Below are 23,408 nucleotides of genomic sequence, written 5' to 3'. Positions count from 1 at the left end.
GGGGACAGTCCTGTGAGAGGGACACAGCTGGGGGAGGGGTGACACAGTCCTGTGAGAGGACACAGCTGGGGGAGGGGTGACACAGTCCTGTGAGAGGGACACAGCTGGGGGAGGGGTGACACAGTCCTGTGAGAGGGACACAGCTGGGGGAGGGGTGACACAGTCCTGTGAGAGGGGTGACACAGTCCTGTGAGAGGGGTGACACAGTCCTGTGAGAGGGACACAGCTGGGGGAGGGGTGACACAGTCCTGTGAGAGGGACACAGCTGGGGGAGGGGTGACACAGTCCTGTGAGAGGGACACAGCTGGGGGAGGGGTGACAGTCCTGTGAGAGGACACAGCTGGGGGAGGGGTGACACAGTCCTGTGAGAGGGACACAGCTGGGGGAGGGGTGACAGTCCTGTGAGAGGACACAGCTGGGGGAGGGGTGACAGTCCTGTGAGAGGGACACAGCTGGGGGAGGGGTGACAGTCCTGTGAGAGGACACAGCTGGGGGAGGGGTGACACAGTCCTGTGAGAGGACACAGCTGGGGGAGGGGTGACACAGTCCTGTGAGAGGACAGAGGAAGCTTCCACCATTGTATATGGAAATATTGTATTTACAGACCAAAACTGGAGCTCTGGATACAGCAATTCCTTCCATACAGCGGTCAGAGCTCCTGGAAGCTGCAAGTTAAGCTACGTTTACACGGGACGATAATTGGGCCGATCGCACGATTAACGATTTTACAAGAACGATATGTTTTCCATAACGATCAGCGTTTAGACAGAACCATTGATCGTATGGAACAATCGTTTTGCGATCATTTTAAAATCGCTTAAGCCGGCCGAAAGGCCACCCGCAGCCATGCCTGTCCGTAGCCCGCCCCCCCCGCCAGGCCTGTCCGTAGCCCGCCCCCCCGCCCGCAGCCAGGCCTGTCCGTAGCCCGCCCCCCCGCCAGGCCTGTCCGTAGCCCGCCCCCCCGCCCGCAGCCAGGCCTGTCCGTAGCCCGCCCCCCCGCCCACAGCCAGGCCTGTCCGTAGCCCGCCCCCCCGCCCACAGCCAGGCCTGTCCGTAGCCCGCCCCCCCGCCCGCAGCCAGGCCTGTCCGCAGCCCGCCCGCCCCCCCCGCCCACAGCCAGGCCTGTCCGCAGCCCCCCCCCCCGGCCGATCAGCACCCCCGCCGCCTCGATCATACCTTACCTGCTCGGCGTAGCGGGTGTTTGAAATTCCCGGCTCCCCTCTTTAGCCAATCAATGCACTGAAGAGGGGAGCTGTGAATTTCGAACACCCGCTACGCTGAGCAGGTAAGGTAAGCTCATGGCGGGGTGGTGATCGGGCCGGCGGAGGTGACAATCGAGCCAGCGGGGGGGGGGGGGGGGAAGGGTCAATCCAGCCGGCGCAAGGGGCTGTAGGATGCGTGGCCGGGCTGCGGAGGAGTGGGGGCCGGGCTGCGGACTGGGGGCCGGGCTGCGGAGGAGTGGGGGCCGGGCTGCGGACGGGGGGCTGGGCTGCGGAGGAGTGGGGGCCGGGCTGCGGACTGGGGGCCGGGCTGCGGAGGAGTGGGGGCCGGGCTGCGGACGGGGGGCTGGGCTGTGGACAGTCGGACTTTCGCGATGAGCAATTGCACGAAGCGATCAGCGAAATTTTAGCGAACGACCAACGATGATTTGAGAACTTGTTCAAAGATCAAAATGAATGATTTCTCGCTCGTCGTTTGATCGCTCTCTGCGTTTACATGTAACGATTATCGTTCGAGTTCGACCGTTATTGTGCAAATTTGCACGATAATCGTTCCGTGTAAAGGCAGCATTACTTTCTATGTAGAAGACCAGACGATGCTGAACTTGGTTTCTTATTCACAGGATTTTACTTTTTCATTTTTCGCCATTTTTTTTCAAGAAAATTTATATTAATGATCATTTTACTCTCTGCCTGTCAGCGCGCTCGGAGGGGATGATTGACAGGGAGAGAGGCCTATAACATACCTCCTTGCCTGTCAATCATCCCCTCCGAGCGCACTGACAGGCAGAGAGTGGTGACTGGACACGGACAGGGAGCCGTCCAGATGACTACCTCCCCACCTCTGCCTGCCGCACGTCCCGGTAATAAAACACTCTTTCTGCGGTATACAGCCACGGACGGTACGTGCTGCTCAGGAGCTGTATACAGCGCTCCAGGGAACCATAACAGCCCAACTGGGCTAAGGGAAGTGCCCTGAATAATACACAGAGAGGGGGGACCCCGCATCACACTGATACTACACAGAGAGGGGGGACCCCGCATCACACTGATACTACACAGAGAGGGGGGACCCTGCATCACACTGATACTACACAGAGAGGGGGGACCCCGCATCACACCGATACTACACAGAGAGGAGGACCCCGCATCACACTGATACTACACAGAGAGGGGGACCCCGCATCACACTGATACTACACAGAGAGGGGCCCAGCATCACACCGATACTACACAGAGAGGGGGGACCCCGCATCACACCGATACTACACAGAGAGGAGGACCCCGCATCACACTGATACTACACAGAGAGAGGGACCCCGCATCACACTGATACTACACAGAGAGGGGCCCAGCATCACACCGATACTACACAGAGAGGGGGGACCCCGCATCACACCGATACTACACAGAGAGGAGGACCCCGCATCACACTGATACTACACAGAGAGGGGGACCCCGCATCACACTGATACTACACAGAGAGGGGCCCAGCATCACACCGATACTACACAGAGAGGAGGACCCCACATCACACTGATACTACACAGAGAGGGGGGACCCCGCATCACACTGATACTACACAGAGAGGGGGGACCCCGCATCACACTGATACTACACAGAGAGGGGGGACCCCACATCATACTGATACTACACAGAGAGGGGGGACCCCACATCACACTGATACTACACAGAGAGGGGGGACCCCGCATCACACTGATACTACACAGAGAGGGGGGACCCCGCATCACACTACTACACAGAGAGGGGGGACCCTGCATCATACTGATACTACACAGAGAGGGGGGACCCCGCATCACACTGATACTACACAGAGAGGGACCCCGCATCACACTGATACTACACAGAGAGGGACCCCGCATCACACTGATACTACACAGAGAGGGACCCCGCATCACACTGATACTACACAGAGAGGGGGGACCCCGCATCACACTGATAATACACAGAGAGGGGAGACCCCGCATCACACTGATACTACACAGAGAGGGGGGACCCCGCATCACACTGATACTACACAGAGAGGGACCCCGCATCACACTGATACTACACAGAGAGGGGGGACCCCGCATCACACTGATAATACACAGAGAGGGGAGACCCCGCATCACACTGATACTACACAGAGAGGGGGGACCCCGCATCACACTACTACACAGAGAGTGGGGACCCCGCATCACACTACTACACAGAGAGGGGGGACCCCGCATCACACTGATACTACACAGAGAGGGGGGACCCCGCATCACACTGATACTACACAGAGAGGGGGGACCCTGCATCACACTGATACTACACAGAGAGAGGGACCCCGCATCACACTGATACTACACAGAGAGGGGGGACCCCGCATCACACTGATACTACACAGAGAGGGGGGACCCCACATGACACTGATACTACACAGAGAGGGGGGACCCCGCATCACACTGATACTACACAGAGAGGGGGGACCCCGCATCACACTGATACTACACAGAGAGGGGGGACCCCGCATCACACTACTACACAGAGAGTGGGGACCCCGCATCACACTACTACACAGAGAGGGGGGACCCTGCATCATACTGATACTACACAGAGAGGGGGGACCCCGCATCACACTGATACTACACAGAGAGGGGGGACCCCGCATCACACTGATACTACACAGAGAGGGACCCCGCATCACACTGATACTACACAGAGAGTGGGGACCCCGCATCACACTGATACTACACAGAGAGGGGGGACCCCGCATCACACTGATACTACACAGAGAGGGGGGACCCCCGCATCACACTGATACTACACAGAGAGGGGGGACCCCGCATCACACTGAGCACTACAGAAAAATGCTGTTCATTCCGGGTCTTTCTAAAGCCCCTATTCCACGGGTCGTTTAGAGGAGCAATATCGTTCGTATTCGGCCGATATCGGCCGCTACGAACGATATTCGTCCCGTGGAATAGAGTGCAACGATCAGCCGACATCGTTCATGTCGGCTGATCGTTGCAGTCGCTTCGTTGAATAGGAGCATCGGCAGCAGGCGCTGCTGTATCCTATGGGCTGCCCGGACGATCAGCGATCCCCCGGGCAGCCCCCCCAGCAGCTCCCCGCCGCCCCTCCCGCACTCACCCGCTCGCTGACGCCGCGCTGAATAGCGGCGGCAGCGAGCGGGGAACGAGGAGCAAACGAGCGCTAATAGCGCTCGTTTGCTCCTCCAAACGACTCGTGGAATAGGGGCATTACTCACTCACTATCACTAGATTCCCACATTTGCTATGTCCTCCCCAGTTTCCTCCACCATGTCCTTAGAGGTTGTGGGTAAGGTAAGTGTCCCCGTTGTACTAGGCTTCCTGTCACTAGTGGAGAACACTACAGCCGCCGCCCCCCCCTCCTGCCCTATTACCTCCCTCTCTATCCCCCCTCCTGCCCTATTACCTCCCTCATCTCCATCCCCCCTCCTGCCCTATTACCTCCCTCTCTATCCCCCCTCCTGCCCTATTACCTCCCTCATCTCCATCCCCCCTCCTGCCCTATTACCTCCCTCATCTCCATCCCCCCTCCTGCCCTATTACCTCCCTCATCTCTATCCCCCCTCCTGCCCTATTACCTCCCTCATCTCCATCCCCCCTCCTGCCCTATTACCTCCCTCATCTCCATCCCCCCTCCTGCCCTATTACCTCCCTCTCCATCCCCCCTCCTGCCCTATTACCTCCCTCATCTCCATCTTCCTGTCACTAGTGGAGACCACTACAGCCGCCGTCCCCTCCCCGGCCCGCTGCTCCCCTCCCCGGCCCGCTGCTCCCCTCCCCGGCCCGCTGCTCCCCTCAGTGACTGATCCCACGTGGAGAGGGCGGCGCAGCTTCTGTCACACTCTCCCAGTATGTCTGCCAGGCTCCGCCCACTTCTCTGCCCACACACTGAAGCCCTTTCTTGCCCCGCCCCGCTGCTTCCCACTACTGATGTTTGTCTCCGCCCCGGAAGTGACGTTTCGGCGGATGGCGGCCTGTGCTGTTGTGGTGGGCAGCAGCTGAGTCGTAAAGTGACAGGAGGAGGGGAGATGGGGCGCGCCGGACTGTGGTGACCGGACAGCGGGTATGAGTGGTGCAGGGGGAGGGTGAGGAGTGCGGGATGCTGTGCCCGGCCCTGACAGTGTGACGTAACGTGTAAGCCGCTGCTCCGGGCGGGACATGTGTCCGCTGTGCACACTGTGCGTTTAGTCGGCTGTCAGGGCGCCATTGTTATGGAGCTGTCAGAGCTGGGGGCCGGTGCTGGGGCCACACACGGGGTCTGTCAGAGCTGGGGGCCGGTGCTGGGGCCACACACGGGGTCTGTCAGAGCTGGGGGCCGGTGCTGGGGCCACACACGGGGTCTGTCAGAGCTGGGGGCCGGTGCTGGGGCCACACACGGGGTCTGTCAGAGCTAGGTGCTGGGGCCACACACGGGGTCTGTCAGAGCTGGGGGCCGGTGCTGGGGCCACACACGGGGTCTGTCAGAGCTGGGGGCCGGTGCTGGGGCCACACACGGGGTCTGTCAGAGCTGGGGGCCGGTGCTGGGGCCACACACGGGGTCTGTCAGAGCTGGGGGCCGGTGCTGGGGCCACACACGGGGTCTGTCAGAGCTAGGGGCCGGTGCTGGGGCCACACACGGGGTCTGTCAGAGCTGGGGGCCGGTGCTGGGGCCACACACGGGGTCTGTCAGAGCTGGGGGCCGGTGCTGGGGCCACACACGGGGTCTGTCAGAGCTGGGGGCCGGTGCTGGGGCCACACACGGGGTCTGTCAGAGCTGGGGGCCGGTGCTGGGGCCACACACGGGGTCTGTCAGAGCTGGGGGCCGGTGCTGGGGCCACACACGGGGTCTGTCAGAGCTGGGGGCCGGTGCTGGGGCCACACACGGGGTCTGTCAGAGCTGGGGGCCGGTGCTGGGGCCACACACGGGGTCTGTCAGAGCTGGGGGCCGGTGCTGGGGCCACACACGGGGTCTGTCAGAGCTGGGGGCCGGTGCTGGGGCCACACACGGGGTCTGTCAGAGCTAGGTGCTGGGGCCACACACGGGGTCTGTCAGAGCTGGGGGCCGGTGCTGGGGCCACACACGGGGTCTGTCAGAGCTGGGGGCCGGTGCTGGGGCCACACACGGGGTCTGTCAGAGCTGGGGGCCGGTGCTGGGGCCACACACGGGGTCTGTCAGAGCTGGGGGCCGGTGCTGGGGCCACACACGGGGTCTGTCAGAGCTGGGGGCCGGTGCTGGGGCCACACACGGGGTCTGTCAGAGCTGGGGGCCGGTGCTGGGGCCACACACGGGGTCTGTCAGAGCTGGGGGCCGGTGCTGGGGCCACACACGGGGTCTGTCAGAGCTGGGGGCCGGTGCTGGGGCCACACACGGGGTCTGTCAGAGCTGGGGGCCGGTGCTGGGGCCACACACGGGGTCTGTCAGAGCTGGGGGCCGGTGCTGGGGCCACACACGGGGTCTGTCAGAGCTGGGGGCCGGTGCTGGGGCCACACACGGGGTCTGTCAGAGCTGGGGGCCGGTGCTGGGGCCACACACGGGGTCTGTCAGAGCTGGGGGCCGGTGCTGGGGCCACACACGGGGTCTGTCAGAGCTGGGGGCCGGTGCTGGGGCCACACACGGGGTCTGTCAGAGCTGGGGGCCGGTGCTGGGGCCACACACGGGGTCTGTCAGAGCTGGGGGCCGGTGCTGGGGCCACACACGGGGTCTGTCAGAGCTGGGGGCCGGTGCTGGGGCCACACACGGGGTCTGTCAGAGCTGGGGGCCGGTGCTGGGGCCACACACGGGGTCTGTCAGAGCTGGGGGGCCGGTGCTGGGGCCACACACGGGGTCTGTCAGAGCTAGGTGCTGGGGCCACACACGGGGTCTGTCAGAGCTGGGGTCCGGTGCTGGGGCCACACACGGGGTCTGTCAGAGCTGGGGGCCGGTGCTGGGGCCACACACGGGGTCTGTCAGAGCTGGGGGCCGGTGCTGGGGCCACACACGGGGTCTGTCAGAGCTGGGGGCCGGTGCTGGGGCCACACACGGGGTCTGTCAGAGCTGGGGGCCGGTGCTGGGGCCACACACGGGGTCTGTCAGGATGGAGGATGTACACAATCCCCTCATGTGGTGAGCGCCACTATTTATACCGCAGTATAGCCGCATGTAATAAACCGCATGAGAAGCTTTATGATATTATCTCTGCTTCTTGTCAGTGAATAGAGGGGATGTTTTCTTACAAACTGAAACTACATAAATTTAAAGGGAAACTTTAAGGGGGTAGTTGAAAAATTATTTCTATCAAAATATGTCCAGTCTTCCGGTACTTATCAGCTGCTGTATGTCCTGCAGGAAGTGGTGTATTCTCTGCAGTCTGACCCAGTGCTCTCTGCTGCCACCTCTGTCCATGTCAGGAACTGTCCAGAGCAGGAGAGGTTTTCTATGGGGATTTGCTGCTGCTCTGGACAGTTCCTGACATGGACAGAGGTGGCAGCAGAGAGCACTGTGTCAGACTGGAGAGAATACACCACTTCCTGCAGGACATACAGCAGCTGATAAGTACTGGGAGACTGGAGATTTTTTAATAGAAGAAAATTACAAATCTATATAACTTTCAGGCACCTGTTGATTTGAAAGAAAAAAACATTTTGGTAAACTACCCCTTTAAGCATCTCACCCGCTGATATGTCCCTATAGGATGACGGTACTTTGATCCTCGGGGCAAGAATATAATCAATATGCTAATTAGGCCGCTTGGTGCCCTAGGGGCGGGGCTACCATCCTCAGTGCACCGATCCGCCTCGGCTGCGCTGCCTTTTGTAATGAATATTGGTCCGGATTGCTCTCAGGAGTGACAGCCTGCTCAGCCAATCACTGACTGAGACGGGACAGCACCGCTGCCTGTGATTGGCTGAGAGAGCCGTCACTCCTGAGGCGAGTGGAAGTGTCAGCGGGGGTCACTGTATAGCAGATATTTGCTGACACCAGACAACCCCTTAAGGGTGCGTTCACACCTACAGGATCCGCAGCAGATTTGATGGTGCAGATTTAATGTTGTGTTCAGTTATTTAAATGAAATCAGTTGTGGATCCTGTAGGTGCGTTCACACCTACAGGATCTGCAGCAGATCTGCAGCAGATTTGATGCTGTGTTCAGTTATTTAAATGAAATCTGCTGCAGAAAATCAGCTGCAGATCCTGTAGGTGTGAACACACCATTAGGGTAAATTCACACGGGCGTCTCGCATAGAAAAACCGCAGCTAATCCGCAATACATTTATTATTCTTATTATTATTAATATGTGTATTGCGGATTAGCTGCGGTTTAGCTGCGGATTTCTTATGCGAGACGCCCGTGTGAATTTACCCTTAAGGTGTCTGTGAGGGGATTGTACGCTGCTTCTGCAGGGTATGTCGCTATATGGCCCAGGAAAGGTATACAGCATACTATATACACATGATAGTGTATAGTCATATATTCACATCGGGCAGATTTGCAGCAAACTTTTTGTGACTGAAGATGAAGAGACTGGAGCTGCGAAAATTGTTGCGCTAAATGTGCAGCGTGTGACCCCGAGATTTCCCCAGGATATTTATTGATGTGTATTGACTTAAAACTGACTGTACCACCAGGCCCAGGCTGAAGCACTGGAGGCGGCCGACCCACCCTTAGTGGGAGGAAACCCCCGCCCCTCTATGATGGGGTTCCATTGATTCTAATGGAGTCACGTCATGGAGGGGCTGGAGTTTCTTCCCACTAAGGGTGTAACAAATTCTGAGCCTTGACAGCTAGGTTTGGTGTTCACACTAAGGGCCCTTTTACACAGAAAGATTATCTGACAGATTATCTGCCAAAGATTTGAAGCCAAAGCCAGGAATGGACTATAAACAGAGATCAGGTAATAAAGGAAAGCCTGAGATTCCTCCTCTTTTCAAATCCATTCCTGGTTTTGGCTTCAAATCTTTGGCAGATAATCTGTCAGATAATCTTTCCGTGTAAAAGGGCCCTAAGGCTGTATTCACACACCTGAAGTGTGCCATGCATCACGGAGCACTACGTTCACACTTCATTACCCTAGCAATCCGTGCCACAAAAAACAGTCCGCATTACAACATGTCCATTTTTTTTTTGCGCCACGGATTGCGGCCCCGTATACTCGTACGGACGTGTGAATAACATTGAAAAACGTTGGTTTTATTTTCTGTCTGCAATTGCGGACAGAACAACAAATGTGTGAATATAGCCTAAGGGTATGTTCACACTGAGTAATTAAGGCGGAATCCCACAGCGGAAAGTTCACTCCTTTGAGCGGAGAGCAGTGCACGCTCTCCCATAGACGGACTATGACACACTGAGACAGATGGGATTCCGAGCAATTCCGCCTTAATTACTCAGTGAGAAGATACCGTAAATCATTTAAAGGGGTACTCCAGTGAGTTTTTTTTTCTTGTCTTAAATCAACTGATGTCAAAAAGTTATATACAGGTCCTTCTCAAAAAATTAGCATATAGTGCTAAAGTTCATTATTTTCCATAATGTAATGATAAAAAATAATCTTTCATATATTTTAGAATCATTGCACACCAACTGAAATATTTCAGGTCTTTTATTGTTTTAATCCTAATGATTTTGACATACAGCTCATGAAAACCCAAAAATCCTATCTCAAAAAATTTGCATATCATGAAAAGGTTCCCTAAACGAGCTATTAACCTAATCATCTGAATCAACTAATTAACTCTAAACACCTGCAAAAGATACCTGAGGCTTTTAATAACTACCAGCCTGGTTCATTACTCCCAACAGCCATCATGGGTAAGACTGCCGACCTGACTGCTGTCCAGAAGGCCATCATTGACATCCTCAAGCAAGAGGGGAAGACCCAGAAAGAAATGTCTGAACAAATAGGCTGTTCCCAGAGTGCTGTATCAAGGCACCTCAATGGGAAGTCTGTGGGAAGGAAAAAATGTGGCAGAAAACGCTGCACAACGAGAAGAGGTGACCGGACCCTGAGGAAGATTGTGGAGAAGGACCGATTCCAGACCTTGATGGATCCGCGGAAGCAGTGGACTGAGTCTGGAGTAGAAACATCCAGAGCCACTGTGCAAAGGCGTGTGCTGGAAATGGGCTACAGGGGCCGCATTCCCCAGGTCAAGCCACTTTTGAACCAGAAACAGCGGCAGAAGCGCCTGACCTGGGCTGCAGAGAAGCAGCACTGGACTGTTGCTCAATGGTCCCAAGTACTTTTTTCTGATGAAAGCAAATTTTGCATGTCATTCGGAAATCAAGGTGCCAGAGTCTGGAGGAAGACTGGGGAGAAGGAAATGCCAAAATGCCTGAAGTCCAGTGTCAAGTACCCACAGTCAGTGATGGTCTGGGTGCCATGTCAGCTGCAGGTGTTGGTCCACTGTGTTTTATCAAGGGCAGGGTCAATGCAGCTAGCTATCAGGAGATTTTGGAGCACTTCATGCTTCCATCGGCTGAAAAACTTTATGGAGATGAAGATTTCATTTTTCAGCATGACCTGGCACCTGCTCACCACTGGTAAATGGTTTACTGACCATGGTGGTAGTCTGCTCAATTGGCCTGCCAACTCTCCTGACCTGAACCCCATAGAGAATCTGTGGGATATTCTGAAGAGAAAGTTGAGAGACGCAAGACCCAACACTCTGGATGAGCTTAAGGCCGCTATCAAAGCATCCTGGGCCTCCATAACACCTGAGCAGTGCCACAGGCTGATTGCCTCCATGCCACGCCGCATTGAAGCAGTCATTTCTGCTAAAGCATTCCCGACCAAGTATTGAGTGCATAACTGAACATAATTATTTGAAGGTTGATTTTTTTTTATTAAAAAGACTTTTCTTTTATTGGTCGGATGAAATATGCTAATTTTTTGAGATAGGATTTTTGAGTTTTCATGAGCTGTATGCCAAAATCATCAGTATTAAAACAATAAAAGACCTGAAATATTTCAGTTGGTGTGCAATGATTCTAAACTATATGTAAAGTTTAATTTTTATCATTACATTATGGAAAATAATGAACTTTAGCACTATATGCTAATTTTTTGAGAAGGACCTGTAGATTTATAATTGTACTTCTATTTAAAAGTCTTCCAGTACTTCTCAGCTGCTGTATGTCCTGCAGGAAGTGGTGTATTCTTTCCAGCCTGACACAGTACTCTCTTCTGCCACCTCTGTCCATGTCAGGGACTGTCCAGAGCAGCAGCAAATCCCCATAGAAAACCTCTCCTGCTCTGGACAGTCCCTGACATGGACAGAGATGGCAGCAGAGAGCACTGTGTCACCACTTCCTGCAGGATATACAGCAGCTGATAACTACTGGAAGACTTGACATTTTTAAATAGAAGACAAATATCTGGCACCAGTTGATTTGAAAGTTTTCTTTGCTGGAGTACCCCTTTAAATGTCACTTAAAAAAAAAAAAAAAAAAGCTTTGGACATGTATAAAACAGAAAAGGCAGCTGGGGAGTGAAGTGCTTAGCCGAGTGCTTCTCCTGGTTCTATGTAACCATTGGGGGTCTGAATACCCAGATCCCACCTTAAGTTTCTTTTTTTTAAGTGATTTGTCCCTTACCCTTTGTTTTCTGTGTATGAAGCTCTGTAATAACGCCTCCGCACTTTGATATGTACATTACCAGTGTTCTGGACGTCATTATGACGCTGCTCACTTCATATTTTGCCTATAAACCACTGGTATATAGACAGGAGAATATGCTAGCAAAGTATAGCCAGAAGGTTATGTTAGCAGCCCCCTTTATGTCCGTTCTTCACCCGTTGATGTGGCCCATGTATGGTGAGTTTCCCCCATTATGTAGAGTTCTTCGCTCTCCTGCTTCAGCTAATAAATATTCCCCCTTTGTTATTGTCTGTGTAGTGCACTTCCTGCCTCGTCTCTGCTTTCTACATTATCGGTAAGACACAGGCGCTGGGGAAACTTTGCACATCAGGAAGCCCAGACGTCATCATTTTGCTTTCTGTCAGTGTGTTTTCCTACACTTTTATTATGTTTAAAATTTAACCAAAGAAAACAAATGGACTCTGGACAAAACCGCTAAATAACCAAACAAATAATAACTCTATAAACTTGGATAAAAAAAAACTAGATATTGAGGTATTATTATGTAGCTTTGTTGTGTGTAAATATATATATATATATATATATATATATGCGCGCAGGTATTATTATGTAGCTTTGTTATAAATATATCTATCTATCTCCTATCTATCTATCCTCTATCTATCTATCTATCTCCTATCTATCTATCTCCTATCTATCTATCTCCTATCTATCTATCTATCTTCTATCTATCTATCTATCTCCTATCTATCTATCTATCTCCTATCTATCTATCTCCTATCTATCTATCTCCTATCTATCTATCTCCTATCTATCTATCTCCTATCTATCTATCTATCTTCTATCTATCTATCTATCTCCTATCTATCTATCTCCTATCTATCTATCTATTTATTTATCTATATCGGGTGAAAGCGAACCTGAAAGAGGGCTGTGTAAGAGCAGGTAGAAGCAGTATGAAGCACACAGTGTAATAGTCGCTGTATTGTGATTGGACATCTGTGAGTGACGTGTCCTTTCTCTTTGCAGTGCTTTGCTATGGACAGCGCCATCACTCTGTGGCAGTTCTTGCTCCAGCTTCTACAGGAACCTGGCCACAATGATTTGATTTGCTGGACGTCCAATGATGGGGAGTTCAAGCTCCTAAAGGCTGAAGAAGTGGCCAGGTTATGGGGGGAACGCAAAAACAAGCCGAGCATGAACTATGACAAGCTGAGCCGGGCACTCCGCTATTACTATGTGAAGGTAAAGGCAAGGATTTCACCTCTGATAAAGTTTACCTTGTATTTGCTATATGATGCTAGCTACACACTTGCAGGGTATAGGAGCATTAGAACGCCATTTGATGGCAACTGTATATATTTATTTTATATTTATATCAAGATTGATTTGTTATCCATCTATCCATCAGATCAACTGGTGCCAGAAAGTTATACAATGTCCAGTCTTCCAGTACATATGAGCTGCTGTATGCCCTGCAGGAAGTAGTGTATTCTTTCCAGTTTGACAGTGCTCTCTGCTGCCACCTCTGTCCATGTTATGAACTATTCAGAGCAGCAGCAAATCCCCATAGAAAACCTCTCCTGCTCTGGACAGTTCCTGACATGGACAGAGGTGGCAGCAGAGAGCACTGTGTCAGACTGGAAAGAATACATCACTTCCTGCAGGCCATACAGCAGCTGATAAGAACTGGAAGACTAGAGTACCCTTTTACTTTAAAAGCGGATGTATGTCAGCGGGAACCTGTTTCCTGCTGCCAGAACCAATGGAGAAGAAAATTTCAAAGAAGTTTTATCCCATAGCACTATGCATGAGAGATCTCTGGAGCTGTGTGTAAGGGACTACTTTGTACACAGCTTAGTGGAGGGATACAGAAGGAGTGAGCTCTGGTAATAACTCCCAAGTTCACAAGAGCTGTACTGCAATGCATCCTGGGAAATTCAGCTCCTACTTGGTCACACTGCCCCCCGCCCATAGAAAACGAAGAGCCCAGAGCTGCAGAGATGTGGAACAATAGGCTTAAGAGTAATACGTTGCGTTAGAGAGCAGCTGTTTTTCATAGGTAGCGTACTTGATTCCAGGTTTAATTTTTTTTTTCCATGTCTTAGCTGCAATAAATTTTTTCCTGTCTTAGCTGAAATAATTGTATTGTTTTAGTGTATATAGTCACATGTCCCGATGACATCTCACTAAAACTAATTCTTATGTCCGTCCTCTAGAACATCATCAAAAAAGTAAATGGGCAGAAGTTTGTTTACAAGTTTGTCTCGTACCCCGACATCCTGACCATGGACCCAGCGGTGCTGAGTAAGGCGGAGGGAGATAGCGATGGGGGCTCCGTCAATCCCGTCAGCACTTGTATTATACGTGACAAGGAGAACTGCAGCAAGGAGCCATTCATGTGTCCTCCTGCCAGATCCTCAGGACGCAATGATTACATTCACTCTGGTCTCTACACATCCTTCACCCTCAACTCCCTGAACTCATCCGGTGTAAAGCTTTTCAAAGCTGCAAATGTCGAGTATACAGTGGAGAAGAAATACACCCCAGAGCCTCCCCCATCGGTCATCAGGTTTGTGACCACACCAGCTAAAAACGCTGAGCTTGCACACATTATATCTTCAGCTCCACCCCAACCTCCAGAACCCCATGAGAAACCTGCGGAGCCTCCACCAGGTGTAACACTTGGCGCCTCTCTCATGGCCCCAAACACTTCCATCTCGCCCATTCCAGAACATTCTTCAGGTTTATCTCCCAATCTGACCGATCAAGATATTGCTGATGATACAGATTTGGGATCACCGGAGTCCCTTGATTTTCCAATGGAGATAGAGGATTCACAGCCAGAAGTAAAGTCTGATCCCGAAGGGGAGCCTGAGCCTGAGCCCTATGTACTGGACAATAAGAGCGCCAAGTCTAAAAAGCCCAAAGAGCTGGAGTTGACTCCCACAGTAGTTATCACAAGTAGCGACTCGGGCACCCTCGGTATCCTCAGCCCTTCGCTGCCCACAGCATCTCTCACACCAGCATTTTTTTCACAGGTAATACCACTGGTTATTTTAGCTTCCGTTGCTTCACAGTTAAAGGGACTGTACCATCAGGCCTGGGCCAAAGCACTGGAGACGGGCTGACCCTCCCCCAGTTGGAGGAATCCCCCACCTCTGTATGACACTGCTCCATTAGAATCAATGGAGCTTCATCATAGAGGGGCCAGGGTTTCCTCCCACTGGGGGTGGGTCATCCCGCCTCCAGTGCTTCAGCCCAGGCCTGATGGTACATTCCCTTTAAGCAGACAGGTCCGTTCTCTACCAAGGACGACTTATTTAAGGTATCACTGTCATTATAGAAAACTTTTGACATTTCATAGAGACATACCATCAAACCAGTGGTCCAACCACACCAGTTGTAGAGTCGCCTTCCTGGCGGTGGGTATGGGATGCACGCCAGAGAGTCTCCAATCCAACGTGAAGACTGCATGACATCCAGAAAAGATGTCCCACAGCATCCAGTAGTGCAAATGGGATGAAATTTATTCACGCAACATACAGTGGCCACGTTTAGACCTCTATAGGTCTATATCAAGGCTTGATAAAGACCCACAATGGTCAATATGTTGCCACTGTGTATGTTGCATGAATAAATTTCATCACATTTGCACTACTGGATGCTGTCGGACATCTTTTCTGGATTTCATAGACACGTGTCAAAAGTTTGGATTGGTGCTGGTCAGATTCGTACCGATCCAGGTCCTTTTCGGCCTCTGTGTCACGTGATCAGTCAGGCTCATAATGTAAGTCTATGGAGTCTGACTGACAATGCTGACACAGAGCGGGAGAGGAGGCGCCGCAGCGCGGTCTTCTCACCGCTCATTCTCCCAATCGGTACAAATCTAAACACTCAGGCCCGGACTGATCAAAACTTTTGATCCAAACTTTTTTAGGATGAAAGTGACACATATATATATCAAGTACTAGAGGTAGGTCAGCGGTAACACTATTCAGATGCACAGTCCTCCCGAGGTCCGGCTCAATACCTCCATAAACAGATAAATGGATTGGTTGAAGACAGCATGAGATTAAAATCGGAACTTTATTGTGCCTATTCGCATATACAGAAAAAAGCGCACTTTTTTCTGTATATGCGAATAGGCACAATAAAGTTCCGATTTTAATCTGATGCTGTCTTCAACATATATATATTTTTTTTTTCCTTGTTTCTACATATTTAGAAACATTTTTGTATGGATACCTGTTGCAAAGTACATGTCTGCTTTTGTAACACGCTACTGTGAAGGTCAACAAGGTGGTTTTTCTAGAAGTAACATCTGATCATGAGTAATTTGTGTATCTTTTATCTGTCTATCTAGTTGTTTTTGTTTTTTTTTTTATTTAGAGATCAGGTGGTCATTGATTATCTTGCAATATTTAGCGAAGCCTTTTTCTTTACGCACGGTCCCATGAGTTTAGCTCTTCTGGAGAGAACATAAGTCCTGATGTCACTTCTGGGTCATGATGAACCTTTACATGTATGCCAGGGAATTATTTTATCAGCAATTTCCTCAATGTCTTTTCTTTCCTTTCCTTTAACCCACTATTTGAACTATTAGCATGAGCTGTAGAGTGAAATGTGTCTAGAGTACGGATGGTCCGAACCCGCCGAGGAACCCGAACGCTCGGTATCGGATTACCGCTGTCTGCCCGCTCCGTGGAGCGGGCGGATACAGCGGGAGGACCGCCTGGAAAACTGGGATACAGCCTATGGCTATGGCTGTATCCCAGTTTTCCAGGCGTTCCTCCTGCTGGATCCGCCTGCTGCACGGAGCGGGCAGACAGCGGGAATCATTGCGGATGGTTCGGGTTCGTACGAACTCGGTTCGGACCATCCCTAGTCTAGAGTTTGGTTTTGTGCATGTAGTCTCCCTTGAGCTGCATTCATGTCTGTAAGTACTAGGGACCAGGATGCACTGCGATGGAAGGTCAGTTAGGATCATACCATGTTTTGACAGCACTTCTCATATTATTTTAGTATTTGAGTTTGCATACCTTTGGATGCTGAGGTATTTACAAGTGACGGACATATTTTGTGGACGTTTGGAAGGTAAAGTTCTGGGCGAAACCTTTTGGCAGCAGCTGTTTGTGGCACAGAGAGCCCTTGGCAGCTAGAATTGGGAAGAACCGCAGACAGACCAGAGTTTCTTCTTACTGGTCCACCCAACTTTCTAAGAGTTGTAGACAGAGTATGGAGTGCACAGACCCTCAGTCTATTTTCTATGGGCACTTACAGTGAGATTAGGAGAGCTCTGGAGAGCGTAGGCGCCCTATACATAATATTGAGCCAGCAAAGCAGACAGGATTTCAAGTAGAGTCCGTGGCAGGGATTCCGCTCGGAATTTCCTCCTTTTTTCCCACAGTGTAAATGGCCCCTTATTGTATACAGTTGGTTTATATTTTAGTCAAACTAACCCCTTAAATGGGCACTGTGATTAAAAAACCACTTAGATACTGATGCCTCTGTCTAGGTAAGCAAACACATTTGTAATTCACTTAATTTTTTAATTTTTTTTTATTTTTTCTTTGTAATTGCAAGCTATAACATTGTCCACTAGGTGTCACTGTTTCTGCTCCTTTACCTCATCTGACACCTGTGCGGTCAGTCCCAGTGCAGTGAGCCCAGCAGACAACTTTTTTTTTTTTCTTTGGTAAATAGTCTTTTTTGGTAAATTAAGTACTTCACAAATATGTCAAAAATCACATATACTATGAAATAGAGGAAAGTGGTTTGAAACAACACTGACTATTCAAAGATTATGGAGAGAAATGTAGACTAGAGAACAAGCAGCTTTCTGGCCACTCTGTAATGTCAGAAGCTTCTCTTGCTAAATAACATAGCCGTGTCAATATACAATATATATATACATGCACTCTGGTTGGCTTCAAGTATTCTGGTCTGGTCGGCACCTCTGTCTGACACCATAGAGCAAGGATACACCACACCATGAACGCTGCTTCATTCATTGTCTATGGCAGAAATGGTGCTTATCTGTCACAATACAGAGGCAGCACATCCACAGCACCCCCCCCCCCCCTTACTTCACACCTGCAACCTTTCTGTACAACACCTTTCTTATGGTGCGTTTACACAGACAGATTTATCTGACAGATTTTGGAAGCCAAAGCCAGGAATGGATTTGAAAAGAGGATAGATCCCAGTCTTTCCTTTATGACCTGATCCCTGTTTATAGTCTGTTCCTGGTTTTGGCTTCAAAGATCTGTCAGATAAATCTGTCTTGTGTAAACGCAGCATTAGTAGTGAGTTTATTAAGGCCCTTTTACACAGAAAGATTATCTGACAGATTATCTGCCAAAGATTTGAAGCCAAAACCAGGAATGGATTTGAAAAGAGGAGAAATCTCAGGCTTTCCTTTATTACCTGCTCTCTGTTTATAGGCCATTCCTGGCTTTGGCCTCAAATCTTTGGCAGATAATCTGTCAGATAATCTTTCCGTGTAAAAGGGCCCTTAGTCAGTTTCTCTTTGAGTCCTATAGACAATGAATACAGTGTTGGGGAAGCAGCCATAATACATTCACACAGGTGACTAAGGGTTCTATTACACGGCCCGATAACTGTAAACGAGCGCCGATCTTGTTTACTGGGCCTATTACACGGCCTGATAATTGTTTAACAAGGGGTGCATGGACATCATTACCGATGCCCTTGCTTAAACTGTATACATTACCTAGCCATGCTCCAGCGCTCCTCTTGCGCTCTGCTTCTCACCAGATCACACGTTGCAGCGCCAGAGTGGCCTGTCTCCCCTAACAGGCCACTCAGCCATTCGCTGGCAGCGGCATTCCCACCCTGTGATTGGCTGAGCGGCCTGTCAGCTGTAGCGCGTGGGACCCGGGGAGAAGCAGAGCGCAAGAGGAGCCCTGCAGCATGGATAGGTAATGTATACAGTTTGGAAATCGCCAGCCGTGCACCGCTATTACACGTAGCGATGTACGGTCGGTGCCCAACAATTATAGGTCCAAACCTATATCAACGATCAGCCGGATAGGGTCGATTCTGCCTATTATTTAGGGCCCTAAAGGACTGATATGCTGTTGATTTTGCAAGTTTTCCCACCTACAAAGAACAGAGAGGTGTGTAACTTTTATCGTAGTTAGGTAAAATTCCATTTTATTTATTATTTCCCAGGAAATAAGTATTTGATACAATAGAAAAATGTTTGGTGCATAAACCTTTGTTTGCAGTTACAGAGGTCAGATGTTTCCTGTAGTTCTTGACCAGGTTTACAGACCCTGCAGCGGCCGTTTTCCCCTCCTCCATACACGTCCTCTCCACATCTTTCAGGTCGCTGGGTAACATTGAGTTTTAGCTCCCTGCAAAGATTTTCCATTAGGTTCATGGTAAAGAGATTGGAGTGTGAGGAGTGTGTGTGTTTTGTACAATTAATCCAGGTAATGAGTGCAGAGCAGGAGGAGCTTCATAAAGAAAACTAAGCGTCCATTTACACAGAAAGATTATCTGCCAAAGATTTGAAGCCAAAGCCAGAAACCGACTATAAACAGAGATCAGGTCATAAAGGAATCAGGTCATAAAGGAAACACTGAGATTTTTCCTCTTTTTAAATCCTTTCCTGGCTTTGGCTTCAAATCTTTGGCAGATAATGTCAGATAATCTTTCTGTGTAAATTAGGGTCCATTTACACAGATTATCTGCCAAAGATTTGAAGCCAAAGCCAGGAATGGATTATAAACAGAGGACAGGTCATAAAGGAAAGCCTGAGTTTTCTCCTTTTCAAAACCATTCCTTGCTTAAGGTGGGTTCACACTACGGAATCCGCGCTGAGAAGTTCTGGCAGATTCCGTCACGTGTACCTGTTCACGGCAGCGCGCATCTCCACCCATCCTATAGACTCAATTCTATGGGCGGGCAAATTCCACTGTCCGCTGAAAGAATTGACATGTCAATCCTTTCAGTGGACGGTGAAATCCACCCGGCCATAGAATGGTGTCTATGGAGCCGGTGGAACTTATCTGCACTGATTCCGTAGTGTGAACCCACCCTTACACAGGAAGATTATCTGCCAAAGATTTGAAGCCAAAGCCGGGAATGGATTTGAAAATAGGAAAAATCTCAGGCTTTCCTTTATTACCTGTTCTCTGTTTATAGTCTGTTTCTGGCTTTGGCTTCAAATCTTTGGCAGATAATCTGTCAGATAATCTTTCTATGTAAATGGACCCTTAAGGCCCTATTACACGGAACAATTATCGGCCGTATTCTGTGTAATAGAACACAACGATCAGCTGACATGAACATTGAAAGACAAACGACTAATATAGCAACATTTTGCTGTCATCGCCCTGTGGAATAGGAGCGGTGGCAGCAGACCGCTGCTATCTGCTATGGGCTGCCCTGACGATCAAGCGATCACCCGGGCCCTCCCCCGCACATCACCTGCTTGCTGCCGCCACATGTAATAGCAGCGACAGTGAGCGAGAATGAGGAGCAAACGAATGCTGACAGCGCTGGTCTGCTCCTCTCAGTCACCTGTGTAATAGGGGCTTTAGTCTGTGTGTTCATGTTCACATAGCGTGATTCTGTGTCTTGGATTTCATACATAGCAGCGGATAGAGAGACAAGGTGGTTCCCACAAACTGATGCCATCCCTGTGCCAAATAGCAGAACAAGCCCACTCATCCTCCCCTGCAAATCCACATTCCCACATATTGTTGCTCTTCTTACAAGTTTAGTCTTGTCCTGTAATAGAGGAGCCCAGCTTGTGAAGTGCCAGACGCCTCCTCGGGTTAACCCTTTGGACTTACAGCTTATTTATATACTTAGAATAATTTGTTTGTCCCACACAGTTATTGCTTACTGTATATGTACTTGTATAATTGTCTCTGATCATACAAAGGTTATAGGAATAGGTAGAGGTAGATAGTGAGGATACAGATGGTTCACTATAAGTCAGCTTGGTGAAATGACTGGGTGATATATTACGATTTTGGGTTCCCATACAGCAGGGGAGGGGAGCCTTCGTCCCTCCAGCTGTTGCAAAACTACAATTCCCATCATGCCCTGACAGCAACAGCTGGAGGGCCGAAGGTTCCCCATCCCTGCCGTACAGTAACAGCATGTCCCTGTTATTTGCTGCTTTTCTTCAGTAATACTATATGAGGAAGGCTTTCTAAATCCCTAAAGAATAGTTATCAATATTAGCAGCAGACTTCAAGGATTGTTCACATTGTTCAGGTTTTTAATAGCAATTATTGAATACAAAGCTAGGAGCAGATCATATCTAGAGGATACGTATAGAGGAAAGACGGAGGGTATGCGCTGTATGAAGGCTCATCTTTTGCAGCATGATATGTTGTCTTTACAAGTAATGTTTTGGAATAGATAGGAGCTTTTGATTTTTTCTTAAAAATAGTGTAGTTTTGTATCTATCTATCTATCTGGAAACTGGACTGGAAAGAATACCACTTCCTGCATGTTATGCAGCATCTGATAAGTATTGGATGTTTTTTTTTTTGTTTTTTTTTAGTAGAAGTAAATTACAAATTTTTGGCACCATTTCATTTAAAAGAAAAAAAAATAGGTAAACTACCCATTTTAATTGAAAAAGTGTGTTTGTGTGTGTGTGTGTATATATGTGTATATATATATATATATATATATATATTACACACACACACTCTTTTAAGTAGACTTTTGTAGGCAATCGTTTGATTGCTTTTTCAACTTAGTGCATTGATTTTCCTGTGATCTGCTATGACATATGAACAGATCAGTCTGTATAGTGGTTCCACCCCTATACCACTAACATTGGTGTTTATATGCTGCTGTCAAATTAAATGGTTAAGTGACCGACATCAGCGTGATTGTTGTTGCTGGTATCTGTCATTAGCAGCAGTAAATAGCAGCCCACACCTGCAGTGCATGGAGTGAGCTCGGCACACCCCCTTCATGTGTGCTGATGTTAAATTTTAGAGCAAGGGACGTGAAGGGTTACACTGCCAGGAGCGGAGTTAGCTCCATTCCCGGCAGTTGTGACAGGAGCAGACTGTATGCATGAGCCAACGTCCTGACATGATGGTGACGTGGGGGAAGGTCTTCTACTGATTCTGCTGCACACTATATACTGAGCGGCAACAGGGATGTCCTCTCTTTACCTGATATTAAATCACATTCACAATTCTGATTAAAGTGACTTAAATGATGAATTAATTGAAATAATCTGATGAGCCGCCCAGCCCTACCTCTCTGGATAGTTGTAAAATATTACATGTGCAAAGGCTTTCATCTTTAGAAAGACACAGGTGCTTTCTTACAGAAACAGCACCCCACTTGTCCTTAGTTTGTTTGTGGTATTGCAGCTCAGTTCCATTTAAGTGAATGAGACAAAATTGTGATACCGCACACAACCTGAGGACAGGTGGGGCACTGTATTCTATTTATTGGTAGATATAACCCCCTATAATAACTCTAATGATTAAGCTGTCTTGACATGCAGGACAGATCCAACAATGTAGCATTGCCCCCTATACACACACTACACAATATGCTTTAGCATCTTCTATCATATTAAAGTGACTCTGTACCCCCAATCTGACCCCCTAAACCACTTGTACCTTCGGACAGCGGCTTTTAATCCAAGATCTGTCCTGGGGTCCGTTCGGCAGGTGAAGCAGTTATTGTCATAAAAAACAACTTTTAAATTTGCAGCCCTGTGTCAAATTGCGGGGCCTAGAGTACCCATGCCCTAGGCTTGCAACAACCCTCCGTCCCTCCTCCCCACCCTCTTCACCATTAGGAATGCCGCTAGAACAATTTCTCCTATTCATCACCTGTATGAACACTGCGCATGGGCTGGATGGTTAAGGCACCTGTGGAGTGTTCAGACAAGTGAGGAATAGGAAAAATCCTGCCCGGGGGCATTCCTAGTAATAAGGAGGTCGGAGAGGCGTTGCAAGCCTAGGGGAGGAACACACTCTAGGTCAAGCCAATTTTACACAGGGCTGCAAGTTTAAAAGTTGTTTTTAGCACAATAACTGCATCACCTGCCGAACGGACCCCAGGACAGATCTTGGATTAAAAGAAGCTATCCGAAGGTACAAGCGGTTTGGGGGGTCAGATTGTGGGTACAGAGTCACTTTAAGTTACAGAAGTCCAGTAAATGTTAGTTATAAAGAGCCTTGGAATGTGTCTGCATTATTATTCTTGATGTATTATATGGAGCAGCCTGCCATATTCCATCTTTGAGGACTATAAAGTAACACCTGTTGCCTGTCTTGTTCTTCTATTCCAGACACCTATATTGCTAACACCTAATGCCATGCTCTCCAGCATTCACTTCTGGAGTACCCTGAGTCCAGTGGCTCCACTCAGTCCAGCCAGGCTACACGGTAGCTCCCTGTTCCAGGTAAGTTAGTTGAGCCTCTGTCATGCTACCTTATCTGAGCATTGTTGTATTTCCACTATGTATGCCTATGTACTTAAATTATCTTAACTAAATCTGTCAAATAAATAATCAAAATATCAAGAGAGAGACTTATGTTCACACTAGCACTGTGTCTCCTATTTTATAACAGA

At 49.5% G+C, this 23,408-nt stretch overlaps 1 protein-coding gene across 1 annotated transcript in view; it reads left to right on the top strand.

Annotated features, from left to right (window-relative positions):
* Window positions 1-5,217: 5,217 nt before the first annotated feature.
* The window catches only part of ELK4 (ETS transcription factor ELK4), a 31,445-nt gene continuing 13,254 nt past the window's right edge, over window positions 5,218-23,408 (top strand). The window contains exons 1-4 of the mRNA XM_069945747.1: window positions 5,218-5,321; window positions 12,840-13,055; window positions 14,030-14,851; window positions 23,125-23,238. Of these exons, the coding sequence (XP_069801848.1) occupies window positions 12,849-13,055; window positions 14,030-14,851; window positions 23,125-23,238 (1,143 nt within the window). The 5' untranslated portion in view covers window positions 5,218-5,321; window positions 12,840-12,848. The remainder of the gene's footprint in view (window positions 5,322-12,839; window positions 13,056-14,029; window positions 14,852-23,124; window positions 23,239-23,408) is intronic.

This window comes from Dendropsophus ebraccatus, chromosome 11 (genome assembly GCF_027789765.1).
Source record: "Dendropsophus ebraccatus isolate aDenEbr1 chromosome 11, aDenEbr1.pat, whole genome shotgun sequence".
Lineage (NCBI taxonomy): Eukaryota > Metazoa > Chordata > Amphibia > Anura > Hylidae > Dendropsophus > Dendropsophus ebraccatus.
The sequence above is the reverse complement of the archived record's forward strand: the minus strand, read 5'-3'. Positions and strand labels throughout refer to the sequence as shown.